Consider the following 26487-nt stretch of genomic DNA (forward strand, 5'->3'; position numbering starts at 1 on the left):
CGTTTATGTTGCGCACTTTATCTAAACAGTTTTCCGACTCTGATCGTGCAATCAATTTTAAATTTAAATTCATATTTTCATATCAAACAAATTTAATTCATATCAAACAAATTTAATTTCATATCAAACAAATTTAAATTCATATTTTCCAGATTATGTGCAGTATAAACAACAGTCACGGGAGCATTAAATTTTGGTAAAAACAAATAATATTGGTGAAGTACTTATTTACACGATCGCATATTCAGTTTTTATTTGATCCTTGCACAGTTAATGTTGAATTTCAGCAGATTGTAAACTGCACAGCAAGTTGTAAGTGTGCTAACACTCAACAGCATGGAAATGCTTAATGTGCGTGACCGTTATTTTATACGGCATGTCATTTTCATAAGTGCAATGCAAACATGATTGTATCGAAGAAGTCAACAACCACTCTACAAGTACGAGTATTTGTGCGAAAGGATCCAACGATAACATCGTATCAATCGATCAACCAGTAGGTGAGAATCTCTCCCTTACCCTAATAAACGGAACTGGGTCAACATTCAGTGACATAGACCTGGATTACAATGAAAGCAACGAATGAAAAAATGCACACTGAAATGAAATTATTCGAACAATAAAATTTACCAGCAAACAGAAATGAGCAAGCAGTTTACAGTTTGAAACAAGGATGGGACAAATACCTCGTAATATGTTTACCTTAATCGCCATTCTCCCACGTGTTTCAAACTTGTGTCCGAACGTTTTTGCAATGGGTACTGTATTTGGACTAACATGGATCTTCCCCGGAAGACCGTTGCTTTCCATTCGAGATGCGGTATTTACCGTATCTCCAAACCTGTGAACGATCAAGACAGTTTTCGGTAAATCGAGAGTAGCCAATCAGTTTACATTTTGAGAATATGGTTTATGGCACGTACAAACAATAACGCGGCTTCTTCATCCCAACCACACCCACAGCGACCGGCCCACTGTGTATTCCAATCAACAAGCCCAACCGTGGATCCTCGATAATCCGGTGAAATTCCGTTTGTAGCAAATTTGCCAACCGGCAGATTTCGTTGGCATGGCGTTTACCTATCCTTTCGACAAGTCCGCTGACTGCCTAAACAATAACAAATAAGGTCAGGGTCAATAACAACTGAGATAACAATAAGCGTAATACATACCACATAGCTGCTCCCGATGGTTTCTAGTTTATACACCGACACTTTGGCGATGGCTCGATCAAAATAGACGTAAGTATTATGGAGAAAATGCAGTGCTACATCGGGTGGACAACCCGCGATAAAATCGGTAAAACCGGCAATATCACTGAACAGAACGCTAACTTCATCCACGTATTCGGGGTCAACTTTTATACCGGCTCGTAGTTTCCGTACAACGTCGCTACAATGAAGCAAAAAGACAAATGCTTTAGTTGTGTTTGCATTAATGAATTTATCCTCTTACACCTTACACAGGAAGCATCTCCCGCAATAAGGCGTCAGCACGCTGCTGCTCTGACTGCAGCTGAGCGGTCTTCTCCGAGACCTGCATTTCGAGTGTTTCGTTATATTTGGCTAATCGTCTGATAATCCGCTCGATCAGGCTGCCTCTCAGGCCTTCATAAACGGTGGCTTCTGAGAAACAATTATGTATGTCCAGCATTTGTGGTCTTGCTGCGGGGTCTTCTAACCAGCACCGCTTTGTTACTTCGAGGAAGTGGCCAAGAGCTCCTTTCTCAAGTTCTTCGGAAAACTTCAGCTGTCGCAGCCCATCTCCACCCACTACACATGCAAAAAAGGATAGCATCACCAGTTTGAAATATCAGTGTATGTAATGCGCAAATTATCTACCCAGTGCGTGAGTGTTAAAGGACTCGTAGCCCATGAGAATCTGCTGAACAATTGTTCCCATTGCGTATATATCGCTTGCCGGAAAGGCACGCCCATGGCAATATACTTCCGGTGCCATCCACGGGTGCGGCGGGAAAAACGGACGACCATGATTGGAGTGTCCAGTGGACCCAGATAACAAACGACTAATGGTCTCGTGGCCGTAATCGGAAATCTTCATGCTCAAGTGGCTGTCGAGCAGACATTTTGTTGGACGGAGGTTCCCGTGCATTTTTACTCCAGTTGTGTGAATGTAATGCAGACCCTTAAATAAAAGATTTAACTATAAGCTAAATTCCAGTATAAGTGGTGGAAAATTTATTTACGTGAATGAGATCGTGTAATAAAGAGAGCTTTAATGTCCAGTCCGGTTCTCGCAACAGCAACAAATCCTCCAGTGAACCCCGTTTGCACCATTGGTGAAAGAGAACGGGTGGTCGATGGGCTATGTCCAGTCCTATTAGCTTGTTAATGTGATGTGAATCCATTTTGCGAATCTAAGAAATAAATCAAGAAAACTGTTCACTTATAAGCCAATTTCAAAATACCGAGCGCCCGCATCACCTATCCATTTTACCCCTATTACCCAGTATTACCTATACAGGCAAACGCACGAGAGCACAACCGTGAGCCAGTGCAAAATGTGCACTTTGCTGCTATCGGTAATGCCTAGAAAGAGCACTCGCGTTCTGCCGGCAAAGCACACCAGGAATCAGGATTGACTGATTGAATGACTGTAGGATTATGCTAACAATACCTTTTTTATTAATTTTGGAAATCACTATAGCCACCCACTACAACCACTTACAGGGGTAAGTGGTTATTGGGCTACAGGGTTCCGTAGGTTCGTTGTAAATGTAAGTGGTTTCTTCTTCTCTTTTCAAGATACTGTAACAGTACATTGTGAGCTCGAAAACACTAAGTTATGACTCTTTTGAGATTTATTCGTGCTCTTGTGCACAACTTTAACGTACGGCACAGTAGAGTATTGCAGCATACTTGACGAAGTATTCATACAATTTATTGGTGCTGTAGTACGTATATCACTTATGTGAACGCATAGCGACCTGGTATAATACACCTGTTTTGTGGAGAAAAAAGGACAATTCAATCTTTTACTATTAAGTTAACGAAAAAAGGGCTTGTTTTGCAACTGGATCGAGCGCGTCTGCCGCGTCATCAGAATACTACTCTAGTTCACAGTCCAGCAAACAACTGTGGTTTTCAGTTTTCATTATCAAAATTAACTGGAGAAGCATAAGCTACCCAGTACCCTAGTGTTGCAGCTGCAGTCTGCTGGCAGCCTGGCACACATCTGACGCAAACAGCTTAATCCATAGAGCAGTATTTACGCTGTCGGTATTATAATTAAGTACGCCACGATCGCCACCTATGCCAGGAGCGCCAAAATATGATCCTTGCTTCGGGTTAAGACCGATGGAAATAGCGTCACTGCCGCGAGCTACCGGTGTTAGCGACACATGCGACCTTTTCGGTATGGCTCATGGCGGCGTCATCATTTTTAATGCGGCAAGCTGGGGCTGTTGCCTTGTTACCACAACATCATCGCCCGACACGTTCCACGTGCTGCTACAAAACCTTCTACGCATTCTAAACGTTAGAGAGTAGCCTTTCTCGGTATTATAGACCACCCCGTACGGTAACGGTAATTTAATTTGGTAATACCGCGGATAATCTTTGACAAGGCGGGTACTTCCGAATTGAGCAAGTACCGTGGCTAAAATGACGTTTCGAGTTGCAAGTTACAGGATATGCCTCTAATAACACAAGCGTCCACCAACTGTTGGCGTATCGATAATTAAGAAAATCGTGTACAGTAATTCACGCTAATCCAATCGGTCCTAAGTTCATCCTTGTACAATTATTTGGCAGAAATCTTAAATCATTGCTCGTAATTCTACCGAGTGCCGACTTACATAATTCAGGAAGCTAATATAGCCCTTGGTAACTGTTGGATGTTTGCCTGAAGTCCAGATTAACGGCGTCTTGATAGCTCGAATACCGCGCACAACGGCAATCTTCCGCTGAAAATTCTGCGCGTGCGTAGTGAGTGAAAAATAGGATCGTTCCGTGGCGGTGCGAAATGTACTGCGGGAATGCTCAACATCGGTTGAATGGACAATCCACCATGTACGTTTAATATTGGCTTTGCGCTCATTATTCCTGGGATAAAGCAAAATACAGTACATTGTTCCAATTCGTTATTTATTTCGCATAATCACAAAATTACCAAATAATTCCTCCAATTAATACTGCGACGACCAACATCACAGCAGCTGTGACAACTCCCACGACCAAACCGACATTGACTACTTTTGTACATTTCTCTCCAAATAGACCGCAGAGTGGACGATCAGGCGGTACGTGCCCGATACGCCATTTCATTGGTCGATTTGAATCCACCAATGGGTAGGTGTCGGTCTTGTAGTCATAGTGCAACACCGTCTACAAACGAATAAATTAAGAAAATTGCGAAAAAACATTTTAGCACAGCGTCTTACCACGCTCTCATTTCGGGCGTAATCAAACTGTTGCACCCAAATGATAGGCTCCTTGATAGCTTTTGACGTGACTAGGACATTTTCAAACATCAGCTCGTGTGTCCGGTTAACGATTCGCCCAATCATACTGGCTGCCGAGATTTTCTGCTGAAGTTCATCGGTGGAACTGATTTGCATATCCGTTAATGTTTCGTTGATTGCCTAGAACAACCCAACTTTTTCAACCGAAGTTGTGCACTGCTATTGGGTAGAGATAGTTTGGTTACCAAAGATGCCATTTCCACGGCCTCGTGACATTGGAAGATGAAGTCATTGTACTGAACACATACATTTTAAAAGGTCAAAGTTGAGGTAACGGGAAACCCAGTTGAACATTAATCCGAAAATTTATTTATATAAATGTACCATGAGTTCCTGCTGGAAAGGTGTTCCAAACTTTTCTTCTCGTCTTTCGTTAACTGCACGAGACGTATTAAGAAACATGTCCCAATTGGATTTTGGCGTGCGGAACAAGAGTACATTATCCAATGCCGAATGAACTCGCTACCAAAAATGGTTTTCGCATGAGACTTGATTTAAATAACGCAACCCGACTAAATATTGTACTTTACTTCGTCATTCTCGTCGCCCAAGTACCACTGATCAATCGGCGGCTCGAAAGGAATTTGGCTTTCATACAGCATCATGAAAACCTATGAAATTACGGTACCACATTAAACTAATCGAAATGGCTACGCGCGAGAGTATCGCGCGCGTAGAGATTTGACTACGCGCGAGAAACTCTCGCGCAAAGTCATAAGACTACGCGCGCGAGTTAGCGAAATTATATTAGAAAAAATATAAATATAATCGATTTGTGAATTAGCAGCAATGTGGCAGGCATAAACCAATAACAACAACAACCAACAACCAAGGTCAAATATTCTGTTATTGCTCCAATAATTTCGAGGACGTAAAATTATGTATTTTTCCGGTACTGTGTACTAGCCGGCACAATTAAGCTACCTACCGGTATTCGTAACGGTTATAGTTTTAAAATTGTATTGTTTACTCCTCTAAAATGGACTCTACCCTGCTTAACACCGGATACCGCTTTATGTCCTACGAAGCAGCTGTAAAAGCTGTCCAGGACTGGGGAAAGGTGACCAACCAAGTCTTTGTAAACCCAGGAGGAAACGCACGGACATCGAAAACACATCCGCACCATGCAAGTTTCCATACAGCTCCGCCCGACTAATCTGCAAGAAGGGAGGCGAATATCGGCCTCACCGGAAGGACGAGCAGATAACCCACAAGTCCATCACAACGACGCTGAAGAGCGGTTGCAAAGCATATGTTCACCTCAAGCTTCTCAACGGCATGATGGAAATTGTACATCTGCCAGCCGCGGAGGATCATAACCATGAGCTCACAAGCATCGTAGCCCAGCACATCCCGGAAAACTGAGCTGATTCTCTACAGTTTTTACTACCGGCGAGAGCTTTCGCGCGTAGTCAAACTACTACGCGCAGGAGCTCTCGCGCGTAGACAAAGTACTACGCGCGTGAGGGCTCTCGCGCGTAGACCTGACCTAAACTAATCTAAGGACCTCACGTTTGCTAGCGAATTAAGAACTTGGCAAGCAAACCCATTAAGTGCAAAAATAACTGTCCATGTACAAACCGTATAAAATTGTAAAATTTTAGTACTTACATAGTCGCCATTTGTCATTCCCAAATCGTAGGCCTCCGCCTGTGGCGTAAAAGTATTTTATTGTAAAACGAATCAGAAATAAGGCTATGCGTAGTGAAAACATACAACCTTACCAGCAATCTCCTCATCGATGCATAAAGAGTACAGCACATGATAACTGCAAAAAATGATCAGAGTCATATGTTAACCAACTTAAGCTGAGGATTTTAAGCGTTTACAGCTGCCATACTTCGACTATGCTGTGCGGCTTGGTTCAGAGAAGCACTAAAGGTAAATCCCGGCTTGGTAGAGTCAACTTCAATTACGATATACTGAATAGCTTTATCTCGCTTCCGCAGATCGATAAATAGACCATCACATTCGGATAGACTCCGTCCGGCTTCCTGAATATCCTTCAAAAGGTCATTGATCACCACCAGGTACTTCCAGTGGTACTTGTCCATCACCTTCCCGATGGCCGCTCCAAAAATTAGATAAGAGGCCGCGGCCATGGCGACAGCGTTGGGTGATCGATGTTGATTAATGGCTACACCGGCAGCACTGCAAATAGCATTGTTATTGGCTAGAATAAAGTAATATCGCGTTATCGCTCGGCCTTGCACAAGGTATGCCGCTACGTACCAAGGGACGATGAGGAGATCCAACTCTGAAATTATCAAGTAAAAGCTCACCTCACAGTAACAAGAGTTATCGTCAGCAGATGTTACTGTATGTTAATAAGCACAACTCTGAAACACTACATGTACGCTGATGAATGAAACTTTAGAGTCCACGATAACTGATAGGTGCTGAACATAAAAGCGAAAATGTCATACGAATATGAAATTTCTTTCTGTTAAATTTAGCTCCTTCTCGTTCATATCAAAACGATTGGTTCGAAGTTTACTTACAGTTACGGATGCAAAATAACTATAAAAAGACATTCTGTGCCTGGTTGACGGTTCATTTGTAAGTATTTTCGCGCAAGGTTTTCAGCCAAAACTTTTACGTTACGCTTATACTTTATCCGCGCATATTACAGTAGTAACTGCAAAATATTGAAATGCATCATTGTACGAGTTAAGCATTCGACATACCTCGTGCAAAGTCAAAAATCGTTGGCAATGCCCAGTTGCAAACTGAAAAACAGCAGCATTATAAAATGAAAGGATCACTGCAGGAAGCAAGACGTACGAGCAACATTGCTCGTATTTGCATGCTATGAGGGAGACTCCGTCAGGATAGTCAGGCTATGGACGCCTTCGTACTATCGGGAGTGTACGCGTGAGCCAGCACTATATCGTCAGGCAGTACTATCGTTTAGAGCCATTTTCACTGTTATACGGCATTGCGAGCCATAGCACGGCAGCGTATGTGCTTGTACGAGTTTACTCGTGCAGTGCACTACGTACAACTCGTACATCAGCCACTCTCACTTCAGGCATAGTACTTTGCAGGTAGCCAGCACAGACTTCACAGTCTGCACAGTCATTACGATATTCGGTGATTTCCATGCTTGGCATTCCCACCGGTGTCATAGGATTTTATGTTGATGTTGTGATTTATATTTTTATGAGCCATAAATATTGATATTTACGTTCCCAGTGCGTTTCCCGTATCTCCGGTAGAGTCGTAGGCTCTAGGCCCCTTACGTCGTGTACGGCCTAGATCGCATGGTAGCAGATAGCGTGTCGGTTCTCGGAAGAACAGCGTGTGGAGTCCTCCCTCTGGATTCTGCGCGTTTTCGTCCCAGTCGACATTAACACCGAAGCGAGGAGCAGCACCTGGTGCGCGAAAGACTGCTAAAACCAGTCACCAGGTCCCTCAAGGAGCAGCCCAACCTCGGATTGAAGTAAGAATCCTCTAACAGCCAAACCAACTCATTTTTCTTTTCATTTCTATCACTAACCTAATTACAGCACTTTCTTTTAATTTAATTCTTCACATTATCAGGACAATAGCGGCTATCCAGAACAACTCATATTTAGTTTGTATAAGCCAGATCGCACATCAAAACTACTTGTTGATAATTGTATAAGCCAGATCACACATCAAAACCACTTGTTGATATTAGGTCTTCAGCCAGCTCTACATTTCAGTCCTACAGTTTACATATTTATTTATTCGTCAGACCTTCATTTCATTCAGCCAGTACAATATTTTCCACTAATTTCAGTACGAATAGTGCTGTGAATTTGTGGAAAAATTAGCCATTCAACCTAGTGAGTTTCTTCGGAAATTCACTGCACATCAGCCAGCCAGACACGATTTGTTTCGTGTGCAAAAACACGTGTTCTTGCAGCCAGTAAAATCAGCGTTATTTCAGTCCAAAATTCAGCGTTTTTCAGCCAGCGCAAATCTCTGGGTTTTTTCGAAAGGTTACAATCTTTCGGAAATTTCCGGGTATTGCGCACCGTTCATCGCTCTTGCAGGCAGGTAAATTCATGTTCAGCATTGGAAAGATTCCAATCGCTGATAACCAAGCCGCCTTTGTATTCGGCTCGCTCGAATACAATAGCCGCTTAAAGCCATCGCACTCAGAGACACAGGAGAGAGAGGAAATTTTCAGAAGTCATTTCTGAAAAACATCCTCTTGCATCACACAGCCAGACATCCAGGCAGTACAAAGTGGCATTTTTGAGCGCTGTTGATTTCGATTGATAGCGTTCGAAATTGCAGCCATTCCAAAGGCACCTTCAAATTTAAAATTAATTCAGCCAGATCTCACACAATTTAATCCTGATTATTACAGCATCATTTTCATAACGCCAGTAAAAATGTTCAGACGGCTGAGAGACACACTCTCACCGTTTGTGCGAGCAAGCCAGACGCCAGAAACAACCGACAACGAACCGTTGTCAAGTGAGGCAGAAATACCGGCTCAGGAACGTGTTTCACGTTCCAAAGCACAAAAACTGAAGGCAGGAGGACACGATGTCCCATACCACACGTTGGAAAGCATTAATCAGCAGCAAGCATTCGCCAGAAGCAGTAAGGTGGCACGTTCTCCGGAACGGAAGTCCACTGGACCTGCACAGCCAGAAACCACTCAGGCAGAAATCCACGCTCAGCCAGATGATGCTGACTCCATTATTGGAGGTCAAAATGATCTGCCAGAGCTTAGCGATATGTCTCAGTCAGAAGAAGAACATCAGAAGCCAGAACAAACCCCGCCAGTTCAAAACGAAAATGCACATCAGTCACCATCGTCAAATGATCCAGCAGCATATCACACACCACAGGAACAGGACCCAGACCCACAGCAGGAGGTAAACCGACTGCGTGAGTTATGGGCCAAGGCAAAAATCGAATTATTTCGTGAAAAAGGGCAGTCAAATTCGCAGGCAGCTAAAATTCAGGAACTAACTGACTTTATCAAACGCCAGGACGAAATGATTAATTTTCAGAAAACGTACATCGAAAAGAGGGATCAGCGTTTGCAGCAGCGCGACGCTGATAAAGCCAGCACAATTCAGAACAATGCCGAAATTGAGAAGGCACTCCAGGAATCGTACCTGGAAAGGCAGAAATTACAGGAGAGGGCAGAGTATGCTCATCACCAGTTGCAGAAGGAGGCACAAAAACGTATTCAGGCAGAATCACAGAAGGCAGAAACTCTTCAGGACGAACTCAGACACTACAGAGAGCGGTACACTCATTACAAGGAGAGGTGTGGTGAACTTGAGGCCTGTTTGATCGAGGAGCCTTCTCCCGGTCAGCCAGCCCCTCCCCCACCAACCTCCCGAAATCAGAGACACCAGTCACGTCGAGACGAATCACCGGAAGTAATGGAAATCCCTCAGGATAACACCACTCACCGGCGTCCATCTCGACGCCGTAAGGCAGAACATCGAGAACATGTCCAGTTCAGAACTACAGAGCCAGATGATGAGATCACCATCATCCCACAACCACGCCCAACTGTGGTAACCCCACAATTGGACATCGGCAGTATAATTGGCAAAGCACTGGAAGCACAGTCCAGTGGTTTTGCTCAGTTATTACCACAAGTAGCCAGCAAAAAGACCAAGAACTGCTTCGTACCGAAGTATAAAGGCACAAAAGACACCGTCGAAGGCTTCCTCACACTATTTGAGTTGGCCAAAAAGGCAGGCGAATGGGAAGAAGAGGAAACTCTCAACCGTTTCGCCGGTGCACTTCAGGATGAGGCAGCTACATGGTTCAGTGGTATTATGGCATCTTCAACGCCAGTTACCACTTACGCAGAAGCTAGGAAGAAACTGTTGGAGCGCTTCGGCGATCCAGACAAGGCCTTCCATGCCACACAGACACTCATGACACGCCAGTTCAACCCAGCCAAAGAAACAATCGAGCAGTACTTTCAGGCAATGTCATCATTGTCTGATCGTAGTGGTCAAACTCAGCCAGCTTTCCTCGTCTCCTGCATGCTGAAGGGACTGGAAACAGCCCCTAAGCTGCACGAGAATGTTGCACTCATGATGCCAAAAACACCAGTGGAACTTCTCCAGAGAGCCAGATATCTGGAGTCGTTGCACTTAAGCGGCAGTAGTAGCAAACCAGCCAACCCTACAAAAGCCAGCTCATCCAAAGTATCGTACGCACAGGCAATTAACCCCGAATGTCAGCCAGATAACCCCGGCGTTCGCAACGCTGGTGGTCAGCAGACCGCCGGCGGCATTGCGAATCGTCCACCTCGGAGCAGATCACAACAAAGTAACCCACAAGTCAGCGATAAACCGCGAGAAGGTGTCGATTACTGCAAGTGGTGCTGCATCGAAGGGCATACCTCCGATGTGTGCACACATGCAGGAAAGGCAAAGGCAGATAACCCCGTCTATCAGAAATATCACTGGCCAGATGGCACACGACGCTCACTGAAGGAATGGCAGGACAACAAAGCTCGTCGTGAAGCCAGAAAACAAAGCCAGAGCCCAGAAAACCGTGCTAATAACGAACGCAGAGCTAACACAACAGATCAGAGCGACAGAAGGCAGAATAACACAGGTAATGAGCGCCGTGGTGGCAGTGGTCGGCCATCAGCCCGCCCCGCGCCATCACCGCGTCCCCGTCAGTCCAACCGTTTCAGCGAGTTATCGGATACACTATCAGACAGTGACGGTGAAGACTCCGATACAGAATCAGCCAGAAATACAGATGCTGAAATCAGTGACAATGAGGCAGATTTAAACGATTAAGGGCAGCAGCAACCGGCTCTGCTGTCCCGCGTCCCAAAAAACCGCCGGATAAGCCAGTAATACAACAAGTGTCAGCAAATAAGCCAGTACAACGGAAAGCAGCAGCAAGTAAGCCAGCCACAAAACCAGCGACAAGTAACCCAACTTGTTACTCGGTTACAGTGGTACCACAGCAAGTTACAGCTAAGCCAATCCAAAAACAAATCAAAACACCTAAGCCAGTAAATCAAACCAATTTAAGCCAGTTTATCTCTCAAGCTACACTTGAGATTATCCCAGAGCTAACCACAAATAAATCAGAGCAACCAGAGCAGAAAGCCAGTGTAACATTCAACGGTTTCACCGTTGAGAGTGATTGTGAATGTACCGTTGATTCAAACCCAGCAGTACATCATTGTCACATCGGTAATTGTGATGAGCCAGGAAAATCGCCGACGTTAACTCACCCAGTTACGATCGGTACAGCCAGAGTAAACGCCATGATCGATACAGGAGCGGAAACGTCCCTCATATCTGATCAGTTATGTAGGCAGTACAATCTCATTCAAAAGCCATTATCAAAACACATGCATATCAGGGGAATAGGAGGAGTTTGTAACTTCTCCGTGACGCATTACGCCAGTGTTCCCATAAAAATCAACGGCAACGTAGTGCTTCACAGCATGTACGTTAAACCGTTATGTGCAGATAGTGTGCATCTCCTTATAGGCCAGGACTTCTTAGCAAATGTGGTCATGGTGGCAGACTGTGGTAAAGTTTCCCACCTCCGACCAAAACAAAAACGCGATCGCCCATATCTTGTAAATCAGTCTAACCCAGCAAAGCCAGCTGCGTTAGAAGTATATCAGTCCAGTGCTGCTGTATCAGCCCCACTGGAAGTAAATCAGTCCAGACCGGCATTATATGCCACCCTGGAAGCAGATCTCGCTAAGAAACCCGGAGTGTCGTCTTACCCCATACCAGTGGCAACTGCGTTGCCACTGGATGCAGCTCAAAAAGGGGATAAGCGGCAAAATCCTTTGCACACTGCAGCACAACCTCTAGCCAGAAAACAAAAATCAGTTAAGCCAGTTCAAAATAAAACTAAGCCAGAAATTAAACCAGTAAAAAAGCCAAAAACCACGAAGTTGCCAGATCTATCAGCTCCTAAGCCAGATGAAAATACGATTAATCAGATAAATGCGTGGTTAGCATATCAAGTCTACATTAGGCAGATACAAAAGGCAGCATTCTACAGGCATCGAATTTTTAAATATTATCAGACACAGATAAAAGCCAGAAAAACAATTAAAACTGGAGGCTTTAATCCCACTTCAGTCAAATGGATACTTACAAAGCAGTTAGAAGGCATTAAAAAAGAGATCTTGTACGAGTACAAACTACTCGAACAAGATCGTCGGCAGATCAACGTTAAATTCAGTTCATATCAGATGCAGAAGCCAGAATTCCTTGAGATTACGACATCAGAAATCTATAAATGGCCTTATCGTGTGTGGAAATCACTCGATCCCGTCATTTATGGTTCATTTACATATCAGCCCTACAATCAGGCCAATGCCAGTAGACCACCGATGATTATCAAAAAGCGCGTAAAATTCAGCGATGATTTGCTGCATATTCGCCTTTTTGATAAAAATAAGCCAGTTAAATCAAAGCCAATCAAAAATATCAAACCTACAAAAGGCATATTACCGCTTAAGAAGCTGTATCAAACCCCAAAGCCAGATCAACTTCCGCAAACTCAGCCAGTTACATACAGTCAGGTTCTCGAAACATTCGTACATCAGCCACAGGAGACAATAGTGTATAAGCCCATGGCGGATTATCCCGCTTTCCACTATTGTCCCTTTCAGCCAGAAAAATCTCCAGAGCAGTTTCCTGAATCATCCTCAACTCAACAGCCAGTTAATATTAAGCCAGATATTACGGAAAAAAGTCAGAACAAATCAGAACAAATCCCGTTAGGCACTGTGAATTTGAAAGAAATGTTGGAAGAATGGAAGAAGCCATACAAACTACGTTTACAGTACTTTCACGATAATTCTTCAGTAAAAAAGCCAGAAATTCTACCACAACCGGCAGTTGCTCCACAACAACCGGTCGAAGTAGAATTACAGCACAAGCCAGTCCAAATCAACTTAATTGATGAGCCAATTATCGCTACATGTGACCAGCCATGCTTACAGCCAGAAATTATCGCGCAAAAGGAAAGATCGCATAGATCGCATAGTAGTTTGTGCGATACAGCCAGTAATACAGAGCCAGAACTACACAGTACGGAAGTGCTTAACAGCACTGATCAGCCACAACCAGATACAACCTCCAGTATTCAGCCAGAAAATCCAATGCTTAATATCGTCGTCGACGATGTTGAACAGCCAGAAACATTCAGAAGCAGAGCCATCAAAGTCTTTGCTTGTGATAATTTCACTTTACAGCCAGGTCTAAATTGGGTATCAGTTAAAACACGTGCAGATAAACCAACAACTATCGGTGATCTCTATATGTTTTCACCGAATCCGGCATTATACTCCTCAGGCAAACTAATCCCAGTTGCGGGATTAGTACAACCACAGGCAGAAATAATGGATTTTTTCGTAATCAACTCCTCCAGGCAACGCCGTGTGCTGAAGCGAGGCACATGGGTGGGTGTTTTGGAAGATTACGAAGAAATGGAAACAATCAGTGTAGGCAGTGTAAAACTCAGTGAACGTACGCCAGAAGAACAAGCAGAAATTCGTGAACAAATTAGCCAGATGAATATGAATCCAGACCTAACGCCAGAAGAAAAGAAACAGTTCACCGACTTATGCGAGGAATTTGCGGATATTTTCCCAACTTCTAAGCAGTTGTATGGTGTAAAGCCAGAAACAGCCTCACATATCATTGAGACCGGTGATGCAAAGCCAGTTAAAAGCCAACCCCACAGAACTTCATGGAGAGGCAGACAAATAATCGCAGAACACATTAAGGACATGGAGAAAAAAGGCATTATCAGACCCAGTAAAAGCAACTGGTCCTTCCCAGTTGTTTTAGCCATTAAGAAAAACCCTGACGGCAGTATTGGTACCAGGTTTTGCGTCAACTATATCAAGTTGAACAACCTGACCAAGAAAAATAATTATCCTTTACCAAACGCAGACGAACTGTTGGACGCTGTATCAGAAAACAAATTCTACTTCACGTTTGACTGTTCGTCTGGGTTTTGGCAGATCCCCATGCATCCCGATTCAGTTGAAAAAACGGCATTTATAACTCAGGATGGTTTGTACGAGTTCGTGCGAATGCCTTTCGGCGTTTGCAACGGACCCGCTACTTTCCAAGCAGCCATGGATAAAACCTTAGCCAGAGTACGTCATTTAGGTATTTTCGCATACCTAGACGACATTATTGTCGCAGCCAAAACATTCGCAGAGGCACTGATGAAAGTCAGACTACTCTTTGAGTGTCTCCGGGAAACTGGATTCACTTTGAAGCCATCAAAATGTCATATTGCAAAGCCAGAACTCCACTTTTTGGGTCACATTGTGAGTGACAAAGGCATAACTACTGATCCAGCCAAAATCACAGCCATTCAAAACTATCCTCAGCCCACAAATGAGAAAGAGATGCGCTCTTTTCTCGGGCTAGCCAATTACTACAGGAAGTTTGTTAAGGGATACGCTTCCCTTACACAAAACCTGTACAGTCTTTTGTCGAAAGACAAGGACGTAGCCAGAGACTGGAAGCCAGAACATACAGCAGAGTTTGAGACGATTAAAAAGGCACTCACAACCACTCCAGTTTTAGCCAGATTTGATCCAGCCAAACAGGCAGTTATCGAATGTGATGCATCCACGATAGGCATTGGAGCAGTCCTTCAACAGGATGGACATCCTGTTGCATACGCCAGTCGCTTACTTACAGATGCAGAGACCAGGTACGCCATTACCGAACTTGAATGTTTGGCAGTGGTGTACGCGATCTCAAAATTCAGGCATTTCATCGAATTCAGTGAATTTACAGTCAGAACAGATCACCAGGCATTAGCAAACCTCATTCGTTCAGCCAGTAACCGACAAGGCATGAATCCACGCCTGACTCGTTGGGCATTGCAGTTAGGCAGTCACCACATTAACATCGAATATAAGCTAGGGCGTTTTTGCCATAACGCAGATGCACTCAGTCGACATCCTGTTGATCCTGCAGTACCAGAGGAAGAGTGGGATGACCACTTCAGCACTCCTTTTGTACGCATGGTCTCAGTCAGTGATACCAGTGACTTTCAGGAAACCACTTCTGTCGGGATAGTACGTGTTACAAACCCCCAGAACGCCACTGATAGGAGGCAGAAAAACACGAGTAACACTGGTATGAATAATACTAGTGCTACTGAAATAGGCAGCGAAACAGACATTGAAATCAGTACAACTACAGTATCAGAAGCCAGTCAAACCCAAAATACTCAGCCCAACAAAATCGCACAGCCAGTAGCTGATGAGGACGAAGAAGGAAACTTCAACTTCCTCCGCAGCGAACAATTAAATGATCCAGCTCTAGAGAAAATCATTCTCTATCTGGAAGATAAGCCAGAAAGCCAAGACCTTCAGACCAACTATCGCCTTTTCGAACTTCATCATGGTGTCTTATACCGTCGCCGTGAGAAAGACGATCGTCTTAACCGGCGATTCGTAGTTCCCAGGCACTGGAGAGTGGACATCATGCGCGCTTTGCATGATTCTCCAGCAGGCGGTCATTTAGGCACTCAAAAAACTAGCCATGTAATATCAGCCAGATACTATTGGGACAATATGACCAGTGATATCCATCAGTACATAAAACAGTGTCAGAAGTGCCAGTTTCGAAAAGTTCCGCGTAAAGCATTGCCAGGAAAACTTCAGCAGGTACAAACCGGAGAGCCATTCTTCCGCATTCAGGTGGATCTTAAAGGTCCACTGAAAGTCAGTAAAAAAGGCAACAACACCATTGCAGTTGCAATTGATCAGCTCACTAAGTTTGTAATCGCCAAAGCCATACCCGACCAAAAGGCAGAATCAGTAGCAGATTTTCTGCTGCATGACGTGATACTGCCGTATGGCGCACCTTTTATCATCAACACCGATAGAGGCAGTCATTTTCTGAATGATCTCATCAGCGCTATTACCAAACAGCTGAAAATAAAACACCATTTTGGTACGGCATACCACCCCCAAGGCAGAGGACTTGTCGAAAGACAGATGCAGTGGATAGGCGACGGTCTATCCATGCTTGTAGGCAGAGCTAACGAAAAACGGTGGGATGAATTTCTTCCGTTTATTGTAGCGGCATACAACCGTACAGTTCAGAAAACCATCAGGCATTCACCATTCTACATGTTGTATGCCAGGGAACAGTCACTTCCAGGTGACACCATCACTCAGACCAACCTCCCAGACGATTATGACAGCATTGACGATTATTTGGAGAAATTCAAATATCGTTTGAATGCTGCTCATGATGCAGCCAGAGCATACATCGACGAAGACTTTCTGCGAAAGGCAGAAACCTATAATCAGCACAAAAGCAAGCCAGATTTTACGATAGGCAGTCTAGTAAATCTCAGGCAGCAACAAAAGAAAGGCGAAAGTAAGGACCTTCGTTTTAAATACGATGGCCCTTTCGAAGTCGTAAAATTCCCATCAGAAAACGAAGTTGCCATTATTCGCAGAGACTATCCGTATGACTCAGACGTCGTCGCGATCGATCGTTTGAAATCATACACGCCAGAAGACCCTGATTTCAGTAAGCCAATCAAAACCAGAATAATCCTCAGCGATATCGATAACGCGAAAATATTAGGCAAAACAAAACGGGATAAAAATACGCAGCCAATCTCACCAGCTAAGCCATCAACTGGACTGTTAAAAGTCAAGTTGAAAGTACCTCAGAAAAAATCAGATGAAATTATCAGTCCAACCAGTACAGCTGCAGATACTTCTGCAGATCAGCCAGTCAGTGATACTAGTACTGATTCGGGAATTAACGCCCAAACCAGTACAAGTCCAGAAGCCACATCAACCGGTGGAGACTCGTCTCCACAACCGCCAGTTAAAATCAGAAAAAACTCAAAACGACAAGCCAAACCAAAATCAGCCAGTTCTGATACATCAGAGTCGTCATCCAGTGACTCTGATGGATCATGGACAATTACAGCCAACAGCAAAGGCAAAGTGAAAATCAAACGGCATCGTCAGACGCCGAATGATTTATTAAGCCAGCCACTCGATTCTGAAACTGACGCAGAGGACGCAGACCTAGTTGAAAAACTAACTCGTCCAAAGCGCCGAAAGCCACGTTTCCCACCAGCTAGTTAAAATACGAAAAGATCGCATGACAGCAGGCAATATACTCTTTAAGCCAGTTAAAAATGTACAGATCGCATGGCAGCAAATAACATCAGACCGCATGGAAGCAGTATTTAAATCAGTGCAAAAACGAAAAAACTGCAGGCATATCATATGGCAGTAAAACGAGATTAAGGATCGTGACCGCACCCGCGTCATGACAGTAAAAAGATCGTATGGTAGCAGTAATATCAATTTATTAGCCAGTGAAAAAAGATCGCAGGTAGCAATCTGCAAATTAGCATGTCAGCCAGTAAAACAAATCAGCCCAATTATCAGAAATTAAAACAGCCAGTTAAATTCATTTTACATGCATTTTGAAAAATACTTGCATGTAAATTAGCCAGTTGTACACAATGTAACGGACAGCACTCCATACTCAGTCAGTTAAAACAGACAGACCCCCATAATTAGGCAGTTAAAAAAGGCATTTTATTACAAAATTACTAACCGCATGCAATACCACCTTATAGCAGGCATACCATCATTAGTAATTCATCTCAAACATCATTCTCCATTTTACAGTAATGGATCCTAACCGAGGCGGCAGTCGTCGCCGCGGTTATCCCAGAAAACAGGCAGATCCACAAAATACTAGCCAGTCACAACAAGAGCCAGATTCTTCTGAAACGTCAGAGGAAGAACACGTCATGATTATCGGCGAAGTGGAAAGGCCAGCAACAAGCCATTCCACTTATTCAGAATCAGAACAACTCGCTAATGTAGGACTTCAGCCAGTTCCAAAAGTTGAGTCAGCAGAACCATTGTCTATTTCTACACAAGGAAGTACGATGATGGCTGGCTTAACACAGGCAGATTTCACCCGTTTAATGCAGGAAAATCAGCAGTTGCAACAACAACTGTTGCAGATGCAAGGCAGTCAACCACCAGAACAACAGGCAGATGAACCAGACAGTAGTTCATCGCCCAGGCCAGTCAAAACTGAACAACACCTTGAGCCAGAAAACACAGGAAATGCCAGTTCAACACTACAGCCAGTGTCTAATATTCCTCTTACAGCACCTCAGTTATATCAGGCATATCTATCCAGCTCAAAGCCAGAATTTACTCCACGAGCTCCGACATCGGATTTTCATCCGATTAACAGACCAAAGCCAGTGAAAACGGAACAGACACCGTTTGTCAGACAGCCAGATCTATCACGAGTTGTACGAGCCAGAGTTCCTAATGCAGATCAACTCAGAGCCAGTTCAAGCAGAGCCAATACTGGTCCCAGCAGAAACACCAGATCTCAGGACAGGCAGCACGACAGAATTTCCACCATTTCAGAACCACACAGCACAGGCGTAGTCCCGCCACCACCGGGATTTTCACCGCCTTTGCCAGCCAGTATGACTCAGCACATTTCAAACAGTGTACATCAGTACAGGTTCCGTAATCCAAGGAGCACAGAGCCAGATCTACCTTGCAGGCGAGGATATAGTTGGGTTACAGCCACAAAATCAGGCGACCCAGCTAGAGCAACAGGCAGAGCAGTACCTACAGGCCGACCTCCAGCTCCAGTACGACAGCCAGTCCCACCATTTCCAGGTTTTGCAACCCTGGATATGACTAGGCAGAGAGCACCTATTTATTCACCGCCAACACTACAGCGGCGCTCAGACGAAGATTCACCAGAGTATACACAGCCACAACTATTGGGATATAAAACTCCCGAGGCATCTCCCATAAAGCCAGTACAAACATGTGTACCAGGTCAGCCAGGCAGATCTAGCGAATCAAAACGACCCAGATCAGATGAAGACAGACGAGTCAGAATCACCGCATTAATCCCGAAAATTTTGGAAGCCATCAGATACGCCAAGGAAACTCAGAAGACACGCCCAACACTATCCGTGCTCGAGGGTATTTACCGCACTCGACTCGGTGGTTTACAGGCTAGTCTTGCTGAATTCAGAGAAGCAGTCGACTTAGCAGTTAATACAGGCAGAATTGTACGCACCTTCAGCAGTGGAAATAATCAGTGGAATACAGAGGCAACTTACACAACTCCGCAAGTCAGACGCAACCAGCATCAGGACAACCCACTTATTTTACCGCGAAAGTTTCGGTACGCAGTAGAGGCAGCGATAAACGAGATTCATGACCCAAATGGATCAACAAATCTGGAGATCATCCAGTACATACAGGCAGTTTTCCCACAGCCAGATATGACTCCAGCGGAAGCTATCAGAACTATACAGGCAGCACTACGTGAATTGGTCCAGCGACGGGTAGTTGAAGAATTACCCAACCCTGGCGCCGTTCAACCGCCATTTCACCGCTATGCACTGACAAGCACTCATGCACAGAGAGTCAGCGCATTAACAGGAGAGCCAATTGAAGACATACCGGCAGTCCCACATCAGAATCCCATGCCACATCCCAATGACATTTTACGTGTTATTGGTCAGTTACAGGCACAACTACGACGACCTACACCAGATGCAATTTGGCAGTCCTTGTTTGAGGAACGGCCAGATTACACTGTTGTGGCAGTCTCATACGTATTAAGGCAGATGACAATTTCACGCCATATCATACGCCAGTTTCACGGTACAAATCAGCCAGTTTACATTACGCCAGCTAACACAGAGTCACGCTTATCAGAACTACGGCAGAATAATCCAGATCCCTGGAGAGCGCTCATTACGCGAGCTATCCATGAGATCGCGGATCCCAGCGGTACAACAGTCAGTGAGGCAGTACTCTATATCAGAGCAATTTTGCCAGATATGCCATCTATGCCAGCACCACAAACGACAATGTACGAAAGGCAGCTCATGGACGATGAGGATTTCGTCTATGACATTGACGTTCATCGCGGAGTGTGTTTCCGACTGACACACCCACTCTCATCACCACCACAGGCATCTCAACCTCCAGCAAAACGGAAGTAGATCTAACAGTCTACTTCCCAGCCAAAACAACAATCAGATCAACGAATAACACAATAAGATCGCATGGTAGTCTCACAACTACTATGTAATCATAGCCATTTTCATTTCTAATTATGACAGATCGCATGGTAGATGCAAATCTACTTTGTGATTATAGCCAGTCCTATTTCACAGTCTAGATCGCATGGTAGCTCTAAATCTACTATGTGATTTTAGCCAGTTAAAATCCTTATACAGTTACAACCGCAGATCGCATGGTAGGCGTTACAATCTACTTTGCGATTTTTGCCAGTTAAACCATTACAGAATTACCAGATCGCATGGTAATTAAGGCAGATAAACGGTAATTTAAAAGATCGCATGGTAATTAAGGCAGATAAAAACAACAAACTGGATCATACAGATCGCATGATAGTAATATCATGTAAACTCAGTTTGTAGGCAGTGTAATATTATTCCTTTTCAGAAAAATTTCAGTTACTACAGCCAGTATAAAACTAACTAAATTAGTCATTAATTTAGTTCATTGTAAGCCAAATCTACGTAGTGGAAACACCACTGCGATATACGCTTGAATTAAGGCATTTCCACTTTCAGAATGGCGTTCGCCAGACTCTACGATAAAGACTGTAAGGCATGCCACTACAACACAGAGAGACGTCCTTGTATGGATCATCTCTTCATGGATACGCCAGATCTACCCAGCCAGGTCGAAGCTCTTGTCACGGAAGTCGTAAATGGCAGCCGCGATGCTTACGACCGTGTACGCCAGTCCAAATATTGGCCCCATGTTGAAGCCAATTACAGCTTTCATCGGAAAGTTTTCAGCGCAGTTAGCCAGCACATCAAATTCACCGGCGGATGGCGAGATGCACCAGTGCCGCCCGAGCCGAAAATTCCTGACGCTCAATCCACCACTCCTTTGGGCGTTGCAGGATGTAGCCAGCCAACCCCCAGCCCAACAATGATGCATCGCGCACCACGGGACTCACATCCTCAGCCGCGCTATGCAGATGCAGCCAAAAAGCCAGCAATTCCACAGTCAGACCGACAGCAGAGTGGCGCACGAGGCAGTTACAACCCTCGTAGTGGCCCTGTTTTTGATCAGCCAACACCCACATCTTCGGTAGGTTGTAATAGCGGCAGAACAAGTGTAATGTCAGATTTGACGATCAGTTGAACTTTCCACAGGGAAAAGGCAGAAAACCGAAGATCGAGAAGCCAAAAATTATCCCACGCCCACAATCAGAAGAAGTGCAGGTCAACAAAATCATGAAGCACTTCAACCTATTTGGTCAGCCCAAGGCATATCAGTACAAAAGAGCCATTCGAACAGTCGTTACTGAATTTAACGACTTTGCCAGTGAAATCGATCTTTATGGGCAGTTGGAACAACGCGATTACAGTGTGGAAGGTCCTCATGGAGAGGAATTGGAGTATCAGTACGCAAACGGCAGGCAAAACAACCTGAAAACCTTCCTCGACTTGGATGAATTGGATAAGCCAATTTCAACCGTCGATTATGAGGCACTCTCACAACTGCAGTACCACGGAAAAATCCATTGGGAGGATTATCTCTTCCAGTGGGTCAGCGCTGAATCCAACCCAGCGTTATTCCTGGTCGCATGTAAGGCAGCCATCCATTGTTTCCAGACACTCCAGTACGCCAAGACTCTTGAGGAAGTTCGTTGGAACATCCCGAAATCACGCCAGTACAACTGCAGATTGTTTGCACGTATGTTGGCAGCCCTACTTGGTCATTACAACAGCCATTCCTACTTGTATGACCGTAAATCGGAAGGACGCCTTCAGAACAACTGCAAAGCTATCGGAAGACCACACTTGCCAGAACAACAGAAGGAGATTTACGAACGAGCCTTAGCCAGACCTCCTCCTAAAGAAAAGCCAAAAATCCTCACCTACGTCCAGGATCCCGTCGATATGGTTACTGACCATATCGATCGCCTGAATACCCGTAGTGAGAAGAAGCGCAAGGCAGCTGAACTAACCTCCAGTCAGAACTCCAATGAACGCAGCGTTGCAGCATCACCAACTACGCCAGCACAACCAGCACTCAAGAAGCCAACAGGCGAAAATGAATCAGCCCCATCAGAGGAGATGAAAACTCCACAGCAGGCAGACCTCAGTGATGCTTTGAACGCATTGAAAGGAGCATCCTTGAACGACGACAAGGATGTGGATACTGAAATGCCAGACAAAAACACGGAGAAATTGGAGAAACAGCCAGAACAACCAGCTGATGAATCAGCTAAACCAGCAGATAACGCACTTGACGGCAGAACTATCGAATTACATGCCAATCAGGATGTGGATGACATTCCTGGTGCAAATTGAGGGGTTTGCGTCGGAATACGCCATGTTCTAAGCCAGATCTACATCAGCCACACCTACTTATCATTCTTACACTCCATGAACAGATACGGTTCATGTGAGTTTGGATTTTGGAATAACTCCTTGGGCAGATACGGTCCTTGTGAGTTTGTAGTTGGAATAACCCGTTGGATCGGACGGATTGTAACCCGCCAGCGGAATTCCGGTATTTTTTTTTGTTTTTCTCTAACAGACCAAATTCCTGTTTTTGTGATAACATTAAATTGCATCTCGATGGATTTTTATTTTGGTAATTTTAATAATAAGGCAATAAGCCAAATTTTTATCGCCCTTAAGGCCATGTTGTATTTTTGTGTTCTTATTGTAAGGCACAGGAAAGGCATTCAATTCTCATAAACTAACCATACAAAATCATTTGTGTAAGGCAATCGTACTTCAATCAGTCCTATCGTTTAACCAGTCTTTACCGTTTCGCCATGGTAAATTCAGAGCCAAAAACTACTCCTAAACAGGCAAACCAGAGGCAAGATACGCGCTCAATACTCAAGTGGTTGGTGAACGGTCGAGAAGTGGTTGAGCTTGAGAATCAACGTGAACTCGGTAACACTGGTTTGCGAGTTGCGAGTGTTGCGAGGAAACGTGAGCGACTTCTGGTGTCAGACAGTCCTACAGGCAGTGTGTTGATTTCGTTATGGCACAAACTGCACTGAGCAGCGCTATGGCGGAATAGCATACAATCAACTTTCAGACCTACTCAGGACACCACGGGGAAGCAACATCGGTATCTCGTACTCTTGCGTTTCTCGTATTACCAGTGCAATGCCGGGAGATCTGCGGGCCTCGCGAGACCTCGGCACCCCACCCAGTGGCATGAGGGAGACTCCGTCAGGATAGTCAGGCTATGGACGCCTTCGTACTATCGGGAGTGTACGCGTGAGCCAGCACTATATCGTCAGGCAGTACTATCGTTTAGAGCCATTTTCACTGTTATACGGCATTGCGAGCCATAGCACGGCAGCGTATGTGCTTGTACGAGTTTACTCGTGCAGTGCACTACGTACAACTCGTACATCAGCCACTCTCACTTCAGGCATAGTACTTTGCAGGTAGCCAGCACAGACTTCACAGTCTGCACAGTCATTACGATATTCGGTGATTTCCATGCTTGGCATTCCCACCGGTGTCATAGGATTTTATGTTGATGTTGTGATTTATATTTTTATGAGCCATAAATATTGATATTTACGTTCCCAGTGCGTTTCCCGTATTTCCGGTAGAGTCGTAGGCTCTAGGCCCCTTACGTCGTGTACGGCCTAGATCGCAGCTAGTACAGGTATTTCTCCAGTTTCTTTTCAGTTAATTTTTTGTTTTGAATTCTGAGAAAAAAGGAGAAGTACCAAGCAGTATCAGATTAGAGTATACAGAGTAGTAAAGTCTTGATAATACACATAAAATATTTCACCCGACACTGCCATTTCCCAGATCAGAAGCCGACAACACGCACGATCCATACATCATTTACAATGTTTATTGATTATCTCATACTTTAATTGAGACACCCTTCATTTAAAAGGAGGCAAAAAACCTGATTTGTTCGAATAACACTTGAATAATTTATCAAGATCAGAATAATTTCTGGCAGATATGCCGTAAGCGGTGTGATAGGCGTGCAGCGGTCATAGTCAAACGAATGGCACACGCACTGTGACGCTCACACTTGTCGGGAGTACAGAATCTTCCATCGCACCGATTTAAATTACTGGAAGATGATCTACGAACTGCGCCGGGTATTTAATCATTTAGCACAATTGTGTGTAATCACGTAGACACGTAATACTGCAGTAATACGCTGTACACATGCCACAACTATAGCTACGATATGGCTTCCCATGGGAATCGCGAATGCTCTCACTATAGCTTTGTAATGATATGACTTTGTAATTTCTTTATAATCCCAATTAATTATATGAACCTTAATTAATAGAATTGAATTTTGAAATGCTGTCAGTTTATCGGTACGATTGGAAATGGTACTGCAAACATAGTTTCGTACAGCCACTTATGGTACGTAGCGATTACATAATTGCTTCAAGGCTATAACATTTAACACAAGCCGCACGCTTAAAATTATTTTAGATGCATAATTAAGCTTATTTATTTTAGCATCTGGTAGTGAAAAAAAATGATAAAATATACGATGATTTGATATACCGGAATAGCCACGACATCTTTAACAAGTGATAGATTACAACGTTCTGCGGTAGTTCAAATTAAATTTACTTACTTATGTACTGTACTGTATAAGAATGTATCTCTAATAATATCACCTGTAAGTACTAACTAAGTACCAAAAAACAGAAATTCATAAGAAAAACACTTGTTCAATCATATTAGTCCAGAGTACAATAAAATGTTGTACGTCATACGTATATCACGGGGTATGTACAATATGTACGGCCCAAGTTGGCGTGATCAGTTCTGCAAACAATCTGCGTTATGGGCATACGGCATACGCATAATACAATCAAATAATTCCTTGGAACAACCACTGGTACACATCACACTAACCATAAGCACACTTTACGTTTGTCTATTGCTCTGTAAATTATTCTGACGAACCTGATGTCGCGATGATGGTAATGCCATTGTCGTCGTCGCTGAACTTCTTGGCTCCGTACCATTCGGCCATCTTAACGGGCACCAGCCAGTCTCCTTCGACTCTGCATATGTTCGGACCATTTATATCCCACATCAATTCGGTTGTCGTGTAGTTCGCATACAGCACCGGATACTTCTGGGCCATGTGTTCGGCCGCGATTTCAAATGTCGAAACCATCTGCTGCGCACCCGATCCCGAGTTTTTTGTCGCCGTCAGTGTAACTAGGTTAATACGCGCCGAAATCCGATGAATTAATAACAAAACGCCCAAAAGAACACCGACGGACATTTTGCTTAACAGACTGCCGTTGTGGACAACAAGACTTTGAGCGACTGTAACACGCAACTGAACAGCTGACAGCAAGGGTTGTAAGCACATTTCAATTAACCCCCTCGATATTGCGTCATATTCAGGCGACGCGATATGACGAAATTCAAGAATGGCTCACAACGCCGCAGTGTTCATTGTCAATCAGGTAATTAAATCTCGATAGTGCTAAGAGCCGCAAGCGCCACACCGATAGATTATACATCATGAATAAAGACAATTGTCCATCACGATTCCGTAGAGGATACGTAGAGCGTAGGCTGTAACAGTAGATGATTGTCGAAAGGTGTTTTCCCCGCCACAATACCTCTCTCAAACATCTAAGCAAAGTACTTAGGTTTGTGGTATACCACTGAATTGAGTATTCTGTTCAGTGTGCTGGTCCTGTGTGCATCCTCCTAACGCAGGTAAACTCAACACAAGTGCACGTCATATCGACAGCTCTCAGGATGAAAGCGATCCACTTCTCCGTTACAGTACAGCCATTTTTTCACCTTGTGTACATTAACGTTGACTTCCCGTGCTTTATCATAGTGCCTGTTTGCCGTGCACGATGTTCTTGTCATGCACGTATCTATGCGATTGAAAACAGGTTTTTCATCGCTTTACTTTGTACAGGTCCGGTTTGTCACCGGAT

At 44.3% G+C, this 26487-nt stretch overlaps 2 protein-coding genes across 2 annotated transcripts; one reads left to right on the forward strand and one right to left on the reverse strand.

Moving 5' to 3' along the window:
* Positions 1-340: 340 nt before the first annotated feature.
* On the reverse strand, positions 341-25667 carry LOC129594669 (atrial natriuretic peptide receptor 1-like). The gene is made up of 19 exons (XM_055491474.1): positions 25484-25667; positions 7171-7212; positions 6716-6740; positions 6324-6634; positions 6208-6251; positions 6095-6133; positions 5014-5094; positions 4808-4945; positions 4669-4719; positions 4403-4603; positions 4132-4346; positions 3818-4064; positions 2207-2377; positions 1842-2145; positions 1463-1772; positions 1173-1392; positions 924-1108; positions 703-841; positions 341-520 (listed from the first exon to the last, which is right to left on the reverse strand). Exons 1-19 carry the CDS (start codon positions 25665-25667, stop codon positions 482-484), a joined length of 2946 nt encoding a protein of 981 aa, XP_055347449.1. The 3' UTR covers positions 341-481.
* Positions 7373-22910, forward strand: LOC129590268 (uncharacterized). The gene is made up of 3 exons (XM_055485445.1): positions 7373-7925; positions 21110-21638; positions 21704-22910. Exons 2-3 carry the CDS (start codon positions 21111-21113, stop codon positions 22865-22867), a joined length of 1692 nt encoding a protein of 563 aa, XP_055341420.1. The 5' UTR covers positions 7373-7925; position 21110; the 3' UTR covers positions 22868-22910.
* Positions 25668-26487: the final 820 nt, after the last annotated feature.

This window comes from Paramacrobiotus metropolitanus, unplaced genomic scaffold, assembly GCF_019649055.1.
Source record: "Paramacrobiotus metropolitanus isolate TYO unplaced genomic scaffold, Prichtersi_v1.0 Parri_scaffold0000001, whole genome shotgun sequence".
Taxonomy (NCBI): Eukaryota; Metazoa; Tardigrada; class Eutardigrada; order Parachela; family Macrobiotidae; genus Paramacrobiotus; species Paramacrobiotus metropolitanus.